The sequence below is a fragment of the Gambusia affinis genome, linkage group LG15 (genome assembly GCF_019740435.1).
Source record: "Gambusia affinis linkage group LG15, SWU_Gaff_1.0, whole genome shotgun sequence".
NCBI lineage: Eukaryota > Metazoa > Chordata > Actinopteri > Cyprinodontiformes > Poeciliidae > Gambusia > Gambusia affinis.
In genome coordinates, this window is record NC_057882.1 from 2,649,845 (window position 1) to 2,662,537 (window position 12,693).

Sequence of the window (12,693 nt, forward strand, 5' to 3'; positions counted from 1 at the left end):
TTTCTTGTGTCTTCAGAAAGTTTTATTGACGGGTTCTGGGATTTCTCTCACACACACAATTGTCTTCTCTCCTTCGTCTACAGTCTTGGCTGTCCGAGTACATGAAGATGCAGGATCTTGATGAACAGATGGTGATGTTTTAAACAACGCTGCTTCAGTAAATTATCTTTCCGTTTTGGTGTCCATTGGCTTTCTTTTGATGTGAGATTTTAATTTAAGCAGCTGAAACGTTCCAGGAATAGTCATTGTGTATTTTCATGTGTGTCATCTGAATTTCATGCTTCATCAGAATTGATGTGCAGCTCAGTACACAAATGAGTGAGTAAATGAAGTGAAAACTGAACCTTTGAGATAATGTTCATCTATGGAGGTGTTTGGTGGTTTTCCAGGCATGAAACTTCTGCACGAAATGTTCATTTTCCCCATTTTTGATTCACTATATTAATTTGACGGAAGATTGTTCTTTGGATCAACAAAACTGTCTGGTTATTTGATAACTTGTCTCCACATTCTGTTGGTTGATGACTACCTGTATTTGTTAAAGTCTCTTCTTTAGTTTCTTCCACTTGCCTTTGTTTGTTTGCTCATATTTCACAATGTCTCAATAATTCCAGTAATTAAGAACTCAGCATAATATCACAGATTACAAAATGGCATTAGCCAAATCCTTGTTTGAGTTTGGTTTTTGGTTACCTCAGTTGTACTTTATTTCTGCAACGCAGTTTTTGGGGGATTTATGTGAAAAGACATTCAGTCTAAAGAAAAAGCCTAAAAGCCTTTTTAAGCTTTTAGGCTATTTAATAAACACAGATAAAGCCACAATAATAACCTTGTGAATAATACAGGATGCGGCCCTCTACACTGAAAAAAATAACTCTTTGGATGAAAATGAAAAAATCATGGAAAGGATTTCCACCTGATTACTTTGCTTTATTTCAGCACCATGTAATTCTGTTACTCCTATTTAAAGCAAATGTGTTGGGTCAACTTAATATATTATGGTTATTCCAATTTAAAACAAAAGTGTTGGCTCAATTTAATTTATTAAGGTTGATTCAACTAATTTACTATAGTTGGACCCAATGTAATTTAAAAGAGCCAGCCCAAATAATTTATGCAAATATAGTTGAAACCAACTGTGTTTTTTTTCCTCCATACAGTTTTTGCAGTACTAGTGACAGGAAAGAGGGCGAGGACATGCAGCAAAGGCAGCCGAACCAGCGACATCCACGTCAAGAACTCAGGCCTCCAAACATGCAGTGTGCTAAACCCCTGCGCCACCACAGCACACCTGAGAAACTAACTTATGTTACAGTGACACCTTCACACTACTTATTAAGTTGATCCAACTCATGAAAATTAAGTTAGCTCAACAAACATGTTTCATGCTGAAAGAAAGCTTTTTAATCGTGTGGAAATCCTTACCATGATTTAATTATGTTAATTCAAAGACATTTTTTTAAGTTACATCACTCGTCTGTTCAGCACAAGATCAGTCTGACTATAATGACTCATGTTATCTCAACATGATTAAATTTCATAAATGTTAAGTTGTTGAATTTCTTGTTTGTCCAACATGATTGTATCACGTTTTTGTTTGAAACATGAAATTATTTAGTTAAAAGTACATGATATTCTTATGTTAATGTGATAACCCCCAAAATATAGGATTATTCAAGAGTATTCTACTTTATTGAATGTAGATATCAAAATTTTCAGAAATACAAATTTTAATAAGTCTTAAACAAGTTCAATAATGGAAAAAAATGGAATCAAATAATTGTATGCTAAAATTCACATTTAATTGAAACAGAATAATTAATTGTGACTATAAAACTGAATGGAAGTGACTGCTGATGTATTTCCATCTTGGCACTGGGTTAAAACACAATACTCCGGAGCAGTAAACGACATAATCTCTTAATTTTATAGCGGTGGTCACTTGCTGGTGATCAGTTAATACAATGCATTGGACAAAACAGCATCACATTGGCTTCATTTTAGTTTAATATATAATAGCAGGGTGGAATCTATAGTGCATTCTTGTACTAAAAAAGATGGATTGAAATGATTAAACCTGGTAAATGATCAATTTTATTATGCTCATATTTACAGTTGCGGTGAAGATAGATATAGAAACTAAAATTCCCAGTTGTAAATTGGTTTGCTGTTGCGATTATAATTGTGTAACATAAAGTTTTCCCAATCAAGTTCACGAATAACCTTAAGTAAACAGTCGTATCCGACTTTTGCTTCCTCCTCCCAGTTTTGCTTCAAAAAGCTGAGCGCCCCCTAGCGGCGGAGCTCTGAGATTCAACAGCGTCACACAAGCCGGTGTCCGTTCCAACACTCGGAGTGAAACTTGTCTGCGCTTCGGGAAAAGAAGCGAGATTTTGGGGGCTCGTCGCTTTAGACGCCTGTTGTTTTTTCCTTCTCCCACAACAGACATGAGACGAAAGGAAAAGAGGCTGCTGCAGTTCGCCGGGCTGCTCATAGCGGCTCTCTTATTCCTCCCTAACGTCGGTCTATGGTCGCTGTACAGGGACCGAGTGTTCGACAACTCGCCCGACACGGTGGACGGTCCGGGCGGCATTCCTGCGATTCAGGTACGGCACCGTTCGGCTTCGGTTGCCTACTGTTCTCTCGCCCGTTTGTGTAAAGACGTGAACGGTTGACCGTTATAACACTTCAAATGTATGAGTTTGGCTGCACTTCTTCAGTGTGGAGGCAGAGATTCAGCGCAACACAATCTCCCCCCGCCCGGTACTCCTTCCCCTGCAGCTCTGAGCGGTCTGAGCTGCAGGAACTTTTACTTCATTCCTCCACTGTGACTATTGTTTTGGTTAAAAAACAAACAAACAAACAAACAAAAAAAAAACAAAAAAAAAAAAACACGAAGCGTGTTTTTATTTGTGTTTAAACGTCAGTTTTACGTCCAGGTTAAGCAGCGGAGCCACGTACTTCACCCGGAGCCAGATGTCACAGAAGTTACAATAACATTGACTTCAGGAAGTTGTCAAAAACGTAAAACAGTGTGGTGCGTTTACAGGTTACAGTAAATAGCATACTTTCATTCACTTAAGAACTGTAAGAAAGATATAAAAACATAGCCGTTGAATATTAAAATTAAGGAACATGCTTAACGTAGCCACGGGTTAAAAGTATTGCAATAACTCAGGGACTTGTGGCTCATAACGTCCTCATATTTTTCTCCAGTTTTCAAAAACAAACCATCTGCATAGCAAAAATTGTTTCTTTCTAACTCGTGTTTCCTCAGTCTTTGAGCCCTTTGGCATTATCCTCTATCAGGTGCAGTGGGAGTGTATGCAACAGGCTGAATGGCTTACAAGGTGGGAATTCATGGCACTTAGAAAATGATAGCCAATAATTGTTGCATTCTAAGAAGTCCTTTGGGATATTAATATTGCACATAGTGATAATAAATTGGTCTCTCTAAATTGCCCTTAGGTGTGTGTGTGTTCATGGATGTCGGTCCTGGGTCTCTCTATGCTGGCCTGTGATGGACAAGGAGTACAGAAGATGGGTGGATAACAGTTGAAAGGCAACACGCTTTTGAGCAAAAGTTAAGATTTTTACTAGGCCTGTCCCAATAACAAATTTTGCTGAGCGATTAATTATCTCAAAAATTATTGCCATAAACTATAATTTTGTTTGAATACCTTTTTACACTGATTTAATGGAAATGACATAATAATGCATGCGATTTCCTGCCAAAGATAGATACACTTTATTTTCAAAAGAACATTTAACACTGGAACTGATAAACAAAATAAGCAAAACAGCCAAAAACAATAATAAAATGTATTCTCTGTCTCTATTAACAAAAAATTTACTTGAATTAAAAACTAAACAACATAAAGCCAAAGTGTAAATATATGCATACAACCAAGACAGTACAGATTATGAAGTCAATACTATATTGCCCTTCAGTAATCACTAGATTTAAACAGAAGATGGGCACATCCGACTACCTGATGCAATAGTTCACACTATACAATTTTTTGCTTCAATTTTCCATTTGGACAATCTTATAACTTTGGCTGTTCTAAGATTGTTGCTTTCGATTTCGTAACCGATAATTCTGTAGTGTGTGGTGTGTTACGGTAGATCGTTGTGGCTGCTCTGATCTAAATCAGGGGTTTTCCCCAACTGGGAGCTTAACGTAGCCTGTTGAATGTGACAGGTAGTCAATCAGAAAGCGTAGATTCTCCTCCTTGCTTTCTGAGAGGAAATTACAGAGGTGAATCCCAAACAGCTGACAAGGCGCAATCCGAAGTCCAGCAGGTTGTGCCATTAACACAATTTTTGTTAATGGAGACTGAGAATATATTTTTATTATTGTTTTAATGTGGAAACAACATTAATGTTTATTCAATATTTTGCACAAAGAATATAGAAATGAAGAGGGGAGGAGTTGGAGCAAGTTGCTACCGCAGTTGATGAACCTGGTAACTTTTCAGCTGTTCTTCTCTAACGTGACATAAATAGGTTCTAATGATTTTCATTCAGTCAGGACTTGCTGACACTAGAGCCACATGCATTGCAGGTAGATTGTAGTAAAGCATTGGTTAATGCCTGGTTTTAAAATGAGTTAACTGGACTTGTAGCCATTATTTGGTGCCCATTGTTGGACACCACATGATTGAACTGTTATACCTAGGATTTCTGTCGGCTAATGTATGGTCTCTCAGGTTTTGAAAACGGGCCGACAATCGACCAACACTCTAAGATCATGTAGTATGCGCTTGGCATTACACTAAGGATATGAGGAAGGGAGGGTCAGTGGAGAGCACTGGAGTTGAGCCTTTTTTCATTCAGTCTCATCAACAGAAAGAGAAAAAGGCTGTAAGAGACGATAATGCAGATAATTAAAATGACGTCGATAGTTTTAATTTATTGTGCGATTAATTGATTTATTGTTCATCTCGACAGGCCTAATCTTTACCCTTACAGAGCTGCTAAGAGGCTCATGGACTTTTATTTGACTGATCCATGTGTTTTTTATGGATCTAGAGACAGCTGATGATCACATCTGAGATATTTGTTGGAAAGCTGGGAAAACTCTTAAGGAGCATTCAGTCATTGTAAGGTGTGTTCTCCATCTTCTGCTTTGCAAAAGGGGGAGTTGACATATTCAGATCATTATATCCAGCCATATGTTACTCTGATAGGTCTTTTATCTTCTACACACAATCCCTAAGGACACTTGAACATGTGAACTGGAGTACTTCAGAAGGAAGTCCTGAATCTACTTTAGTGTTATGAATGTGACTGAATCGTTGACTTATGTCTGAATCTCTTGTTTCCAAATTTTTGTTTGCTGGAAAGGATCTGCACAGAATCAAAATTCTGAGATTTTTTTTTTGTCTCAAAACTTTGTGGAATAATCTATCGCTGCAAGTCTTTTGAAATAAGTCTTTACCAACTTTGAACTGTTGGAAACTTTTTTTTAATTATATTTGTTCTTTGTGAAGATCGTTGAAGCTCAGTTAGACTGGATCAAAAGCATAGGTCTGGACTTTGACTGGGCCAGTTTCAAATGGGCATTTTCTTGTAGCTCTGGCTGCATGGCTGAGCTGTTCTCTTTTTTCAACAGTTGACCTCCTGCCTTGTCTCAAGTCTTTTGTGGCATCTACAATAATTTTCTTTTTTTCAGAGTACTTCCTGTTTCTATAGTAGTACAATGCTGACTGATCATGTAATGTCAATATAATTATTAAATGTATAACATTTTCCTCTCTGCTCTTTCTAAAGTATTTGCACATTTTAGCTATTTGCAGGTAGCCGTGGTCTCTAATTCCCGTGAATACTGTATTATTCTCTGGACACCTTTCTTTCTTTGCCATTATTCACTGGCACCCATAACTCTTCATAAGCTTCAGCATGTCTGCTACTGAAGATATTCTTTGTGGGCACTGATCCAAATGGCCAAATATATTATCAATGTGCAGTTTAAATGCCTAGTACTTGAAATATAATACCTACCAAATATTCCATCCAAAACTATCCTTTGCAATTACAATATTGCACTCAATGATATTGTGAGGAAAATTCCAATCAATATATTGTCGAAGGGACAAGCCACAAACGTTGCACTCTAAGCAGTACTTTTGCTTGATTAATGTTGCATATACTGATGGTCTGATAATGACGTATTTGTGATATTGTGCAGCCCTACCAAAGCTCCATCTACTTTCTCTATCTTTGCAAAGAAAAAAAAAAGTCTCCTCACATTTTCTCTTTTATGTTTTCGATGTTGTTGTTTGTTCTTGACTTGCACATAATTTATTAAAAGTTTTCAACAGCTAAAAAATATTAAGAGACAATGTTGGATAGTTGTTACTCTACACTCCAAAAATTTTGTTTTTCTTTTCTTTTTTTGGTGAGGGGGATGGTTATTTGGGAGTTAGAGCCCCTTAATAAACAACAGCCCTTTGGCAGAGAAGAACAGCTTCTCCAATTCAAATGAGGCTAAATGTGCTGAATGTAGGCTTTCATGAATGGTATGTGTGTCTAATTTAGTTCTGCAACAAATTCAGCAACTTCAGTGACCTGAGAACGAGTAAAAATGACCCAATTCGGATTAGAGTTCAGTTTTTGTGTGCAAACCTTTTTAGGTAGAGTAACTGTGAAACTGACCTTCTGTAAATACAAACATTCATTATCAGGACATTTCCGACCTGAAAAACACATTCTACTGAAATTACAAAATGGTTTCTTTGATGTCTTATCAGCAGATAAAAAGGAATTGTGGGGATAAGACAACCTGCTGACCCAGCAAAACTTTCCTACCTGGTTACTTTTTTTTTTCGCTTCATATTTGAAATCTTAAATGACAGCAGGATGCCATAAATGGAGATAAAACAAAAAACAAAAAAAACAAAAAAACTTCACTGCAGCAGGAAAAGCCTCGTACATATTAGCAAGCGGTGAGATAACTGCTGTCAGCCTCCAGAACTGTTTGATAAGGGAGCGATGGGCTGATATGTGAAAAAAAAAATAGAATGAGGCCAATTGTTGCCAGCAGCACAGAAGAATTTAAAGATTTAATGAATTCAGCAAAGCTTGTTTTAGACATCAGAAATGATTGTGCAGCTATTTGGTCAAAGTCTCCTGATGCTCAAGCTTAGATGCAGACAATGTGTCACATCAAATCAGTTGTAGAAATAATTTATGCATTTCATTTATGGACAGCTTGTAAAACACTAAAGGTTACTGTTTAGTAAGGTTATGTCCAAACAGCTGGCAATGTATGTTTAAAAGTGAATAGCTTTTATTTTCTTACTTGAAAATGCATTCCTATTACTAGTCGAAGCATAATATTTTTTTAATTTGGTGTACATGAAAGCATTTTGTTGTTTTATTAACAGTGGTACTTTTCAAACGAATGAATTTTGTTTTTACCAACCCATACACACAAAGTTCAACTTCCCTTTGAGTCAGCTATTGCTGCTTCTGCATGGAGTTCACCAACTTTTGGCAACACAATTTGACACTGACATTGTCCTTCTCCAAGGGCAGGTAATTCAGTGATTCCCTTCGTGCAGTGTATCTGAACTTAGATGCACATCATAATCACCTGGATGAGGAATTTAATGTGGTGTGGCTCGGCTTTCTAAATCTTAGTTCTGGTCTTTCGGTTCAACCATGTTTTCCCATCTTGTCGTCCTGTTGCTTCATTCCCACTGCTTTGCATAATTTCCTCCGCAGTTGCTTTCACGTCTGCTTGGGCAAGGGTTTCAGGTAGTCCAGCCAAGGATGTGACTGGACTACATTTCTCAATTCCCCTTCTTTGCTTTGTTTCAGAAACAGCATGCATGGATTCACCCCATAGGTTTTCTATTGCTTTAGTGTCAGAGGATTTGACTGGCAGCAAGATGCTGCTCACTTTTTGGTGTGTTTGAGGTCATTGTTTAGACACTCGGTTCAACAGCTCAGCTTTCTCTTCAGCAGCACGTGTGTGTGTGTATATATATATATATATATATATATATATATATATATATATATATATATATATATATATAAATATATATATATATATATATATATATATATATATATATATATATATATATATATATATACATAGACAGTGCTGCTTGAAAATTTGTGAACCACCCAAACATTGTCATTGTTTTCTGAAGAAAAATCATGTGAAATGAACATCAAAATCACAAATTGTAAAGCAGACCTTCCAAATAGGGGAAACAAAGAAAAACTATACGTTTTCATTATTTATTCAACAAAAGCATTTTATCTGTCAAAAAACAGAAAATCTGCTAAGGGCAAAAGTATGTGAACTCTTTCAGTTATACCTTGTGGCACCTTCTTTTGCAGCCATTACTTCAACTAAACTTCTTTAACCACAAACGAGTGTCTCACATCTGCTTTTTTGATTTTTATCTTCTCCTTGCAGAACTCTACCAGTTGAGTGAGGTTGGAGGGACATCTGGCATGTACTGCCCGTTTCAGATCTTGCCACAGCATTTCTATGGGATTGAGATCCGGACTTTGACTGGGCCAATCCAGAGTGTGCGAATTTTCTTTCTCTTAAGCCATACTTTGGTACTTTTCCTGGAATGCTTTGGGTCGTTGTCTTGTTGCATAATCCATTTCCGTCCCAGCTTCAACTCCCTGACTGACTCTGGTCAAGAATTTGTTGATAGTTCTGGGGCTTGATGGTTCCCTGTATTATATGGAGTCGTCCAGGTCTGGAGGCAGAAAAGCAGGCCCAGACTTTCACATTTCCACCACCATGCTTCACTGTTGGGAGGAGGATCGTCTCTTTAAATGCAGTGTTTACTTCTCTCCAAACATAGTGCCTGTGATTGTGGCCAAATAATTCAATTTTGGACTCATCGGTCCAGAGAATGGACTTCCAGAAAGACTCTGGTTTGTCCAAGTGCTCTTTTGCAAAGTTTAAACAAGTGGCTTTGTTCTTTCTTGAGAGCAGAGGCTTCCTTCTAGCAACTCTCCCATGAATGCCATGTCTATTGATATTTCACCTGATTGTAGACGCATGTACATTTATCCCAGACGCTGACAGAGAGTCTGCAACTCTCTGGAGGTGATGCGTGGGTTGGCCTTTACCTGAATTATTATTTTTCTGGTGCTTCTTTGTGTGAGTTTTGACAGCTGTCCACTTCTAGGCAGAGTTGTGGTGATGCCTAGTGCCCTCCATTTGTAAATGATTTGTCTCACAGTGGATGGATGAAGCTGGAATCTTTTGGAGATGGTCTCATAGCTTTCCCCAGACTGATGGGCGGTCACCACCTTCTTCCTGATGTTCTCAGATGTCGCTTTTCCTCTCGGCATTGTTGATCTGGTCTTTATGCCTTCACACAACAGTGGATTGGTTGCTTTCCTCCCCTTTTAACCAGTGCACCTCAAAACTTTTCCCAAAGACATCTCATTTGATTGGTCTGCTTAATTGATTACTCGAGCACTCACATGTGTTTCACCTGAATCTTTTACCTGATTATCTTTACCAGTGCAGCTGTGGTTCATTTACTTTTGCAGATGCTCTGATTCCATGTTTCATTTAGTCTACACATTTCCCTCAAAACAAGCAAATAGAATCGATGAACATAAACCTGACATATCGTATACAAAAACTGGTAATGAGAAAATAAGAAAATCATGGTTAAAAAAAGAAAAATCTAAACTACTCAACCAGTTCACAAACTTTCAAGCAGCACTATATATATATATATATATATATATATGGTAGAAATGTGCCTATTATTTTCTGTACTTTTTAAAATTTATTTTTTGATTATTCCTCACATCCATTGAAATAGGAAGTTTTGTTTTCTTCCATGTCTGTCCGGTTTGGGTTTTCATTTTCAAGCATTTAAGATAATTTCAGGTGAACAGCCTATCATTTTATCCACTTTGTACACTCTCCTATAAACTTTTTAATCAAAGAACGATTTTCTCCTGAGTAACGTTCTGAACAGCTGACTGTATTCAGATTTTTGGAGGAATGCACTATAACAGCAACATTCGCTGCCTTCACCCTTAAATAAGGGCCCCTTACTTAACACATTTTCACAAAATAAATGGCTTCACTGATTGAACTCCACACAGCTATTATTTTTGAAAAGGCTCTTTTCTGTTGATGATTAATTTACTCAGAATCATCAGCCTGCATGTTATAACTGCTGGGGTTGTTGGTTTTATACTACTCTGCTACATCTATTAGATTATTTGTCATGTAGAAATATAATTTCCATTAAAAATGGTGTTGGAGTGCTATTATTTTGAACACAACTGTATGGGGTGGAATAAAAAATAGATTTGAAAATAATCCAGTGATAAAGGCAGAGTTCCAAAAAGTTGGGGACAGAGTAACATATGGCTCTAAACCCCATGGTCTAACACAACAAGTCAGTGTAAAAGAAAGAGATAGCGGTTTGAAAGGACAATTAGAAGAATTAGGAGTTCTTCTAATTGTTGAATTTTTTTATTTTATTTTTTTTTTCACTGTAAAATTTAAAGAAATTGTCTTCAAAAACATCTCTTCAGTTGGAAATTGCTCCAGTCCTTGATTGTTGTATGCTGTAATTTGTTGTATTATTATATACAAGACTGATAATTTAGCTGCACAGTGGAGCTGTTGGTAGCATTGTTGCCTGGCAGCAGGAAGATCTTTGATTCCTGACCAGTGTGGAGTTTGCATGACCTCTGCTAAATTGTAAATATTCCTACCTTGTATTAAAGTCTTCTAGTCTTTTTTTCATTTCCAAATTCTTTGTGCTGCATCGGTATATTTTTTCTTACTGTATCCACTTCAGGTGAAGTTTTGCTTCTCTAAATGTTTGCGCACTACATCTGTGTTCTCCGTTGCAACACAAAACACAGTTGTTGCCAAGGAGCCACATACTTATTCTGCAAACAGAAAACTGTTAATTACGGAAGACTTACTCAAAAAGACCCCACTGTGTTTAATTTGATCTGAACCAGCCAAAATAATGCAATTATACTAATTTATTATTTTAACTCCAATGTGAAAATTGTCAAGATATGATGTGTCATCCTCATATAATGGAAAAAAAAAATTGAAGTTACGAAAAATGGCTATGCCTTGTGGTGGTACTCATGACCTGTCCAGGGTGAGTACCACCCGCTGACCGCTGGATATAGGCACCAGCACCTGTCCTGACCCCAGTAGGGACAAGTGGATGGATGGAAAATGGCTGGAGGTGGATGATAAATACTTCAGAGGCCCCAGGGCAGAACCTTTGGGAGCACCTTAAGTAACGAGAATAAACAGAGTTTGAAGGATCTCAGTTAAAATGACGTGAACTGTTGCTAGAGTGCTCTGGAGGATGTTTAGTGATCAACAGCCAGACTCGGCTCCAGAGGACTGAGGATAATTAGACAGTCCAGAATCAGGAATACTGGATGCCAGAATATTCTTCAGAGATTGTTTTAAAGATGAACATGGACAATTCATGCAACTATTTTTAAATGGATTTTGGAGTGAAATTAAATGTTCAAGATGGCATGAGTTGTTGGCCTCTGTCCTGTAGGATGTAAATGCTATATCTCAAACCTAAAGTCAATGTAAACTGATTGAAATTCTCTCATGCATATGGTTGTTGAGTGAGTGTTCCATGGTGCACCGGGAAACAAGACCTGTCTCAAAGCATCCCCGCTGTGACAGTGATGGAAAGGTCATTTGCACATTTCGTCGTCTCCCTCATTATGAGGCAGGCTGTGGAAGCGGAGGAGGCTTGGCTTCAGCCTCGTCCTGACTGCTCCAGACGCTCAGGTTAAGTGCAGGTTTGAAAAGATGAGAGCAGAGAGTAAAAGTGAAAGGAGGCTGCCTGTTTTGACCTGCTACCTGCTGTGCTGCTCAGCTAGCTGTCTGATTGACTCAACAAGCTTTTCCCATCCTGCAGGGGGAGAGAGTCTGAAATTTTCAGGTAGTCTAAGAGTGTTTTTAGTAAATCCTTCTCTGTATGAGATGCTTAAGAAAAATACCTCAGTAATAAAATACAAATGTCAAATTGTTAAACATTAAACAGCATTTATTTAGAAAAATGAGAGTGTAGTCTCTGCTGCTGTTGAAATATTACCAGAAATTATTTGTATTCATTACAGTAGCCAGTGGTAAATTATTTTTGGGTCATTTGCGCAGGGAGTGAGAGAACAGCTGTGAGTTTGTCGACTTTTGACTTTCTTTAAAATCAGTACCCATTTTCGTTGGTATTATCAGGGCTTTGAAGAACCACATCTTCTGTGTCAGTGCGAGTTAATCTGTACTTATAGTTCTCTCAAGAAACGCTCCATACAATCGGTTACAAAAGCGGTTTGGAAGAACGTTAAACTGGTTTCCAGAGAGAGCTCATCCCTGATTCCACATGAAAAGTTCAGGCTTTGGTCCTTGGCATTGGCAAGATAGAATCAATCACATCCAATTTGTCCTCATTTCCCATGGAATTGGATTGGATTATATTTTTACGTTTGATTCTTTTTACAGTTAATCTCCAGACAAATGTTTAAGTATTTTGTAGATATTCGATGTGTCAGATTAGTGTGGAACCATGTGGAAGACGTTGTACTGGTTAAACTTTGAATCTACTTGCTAATATGCTCTGTGTAATGTGTTTTAAGAATTGTAAAACATTTCAGTCTTTAGATGTGCAAAACTGATAAAGGCAT

At 37.5% G+C, this 12,693-nt stretch overlaps 1 protein-coding gene across 1 annotated transcript in view; it reads left to right on the forward strand.

The window, feature by feature from the left end:
• The first annotated feature begins 2,300 nt into the window (after nucleotides 1–2,300).
• The window catches only part of LOC122844722 (polypeptide N-acetylgalactosaminyltransferase 10-like), a 112,852-nt gene continuing 102,459 nt past the window's right edge, over nucleotides 2,301–12,693 (forward strand). Inside the window, exon 1 of the mRNA XM_044140440.1 lies at nucleotides 2,301–2,606. Coding sequence (XP_043996375.1) covers nucleotides 2,448–2,606 — 159 coding nt within the window. The 5' untranslated portion in view covers nucleotides 2,301–2,447. The remainder of the gene's footprint in view (nucleotides 2,607–12,693) is intronic.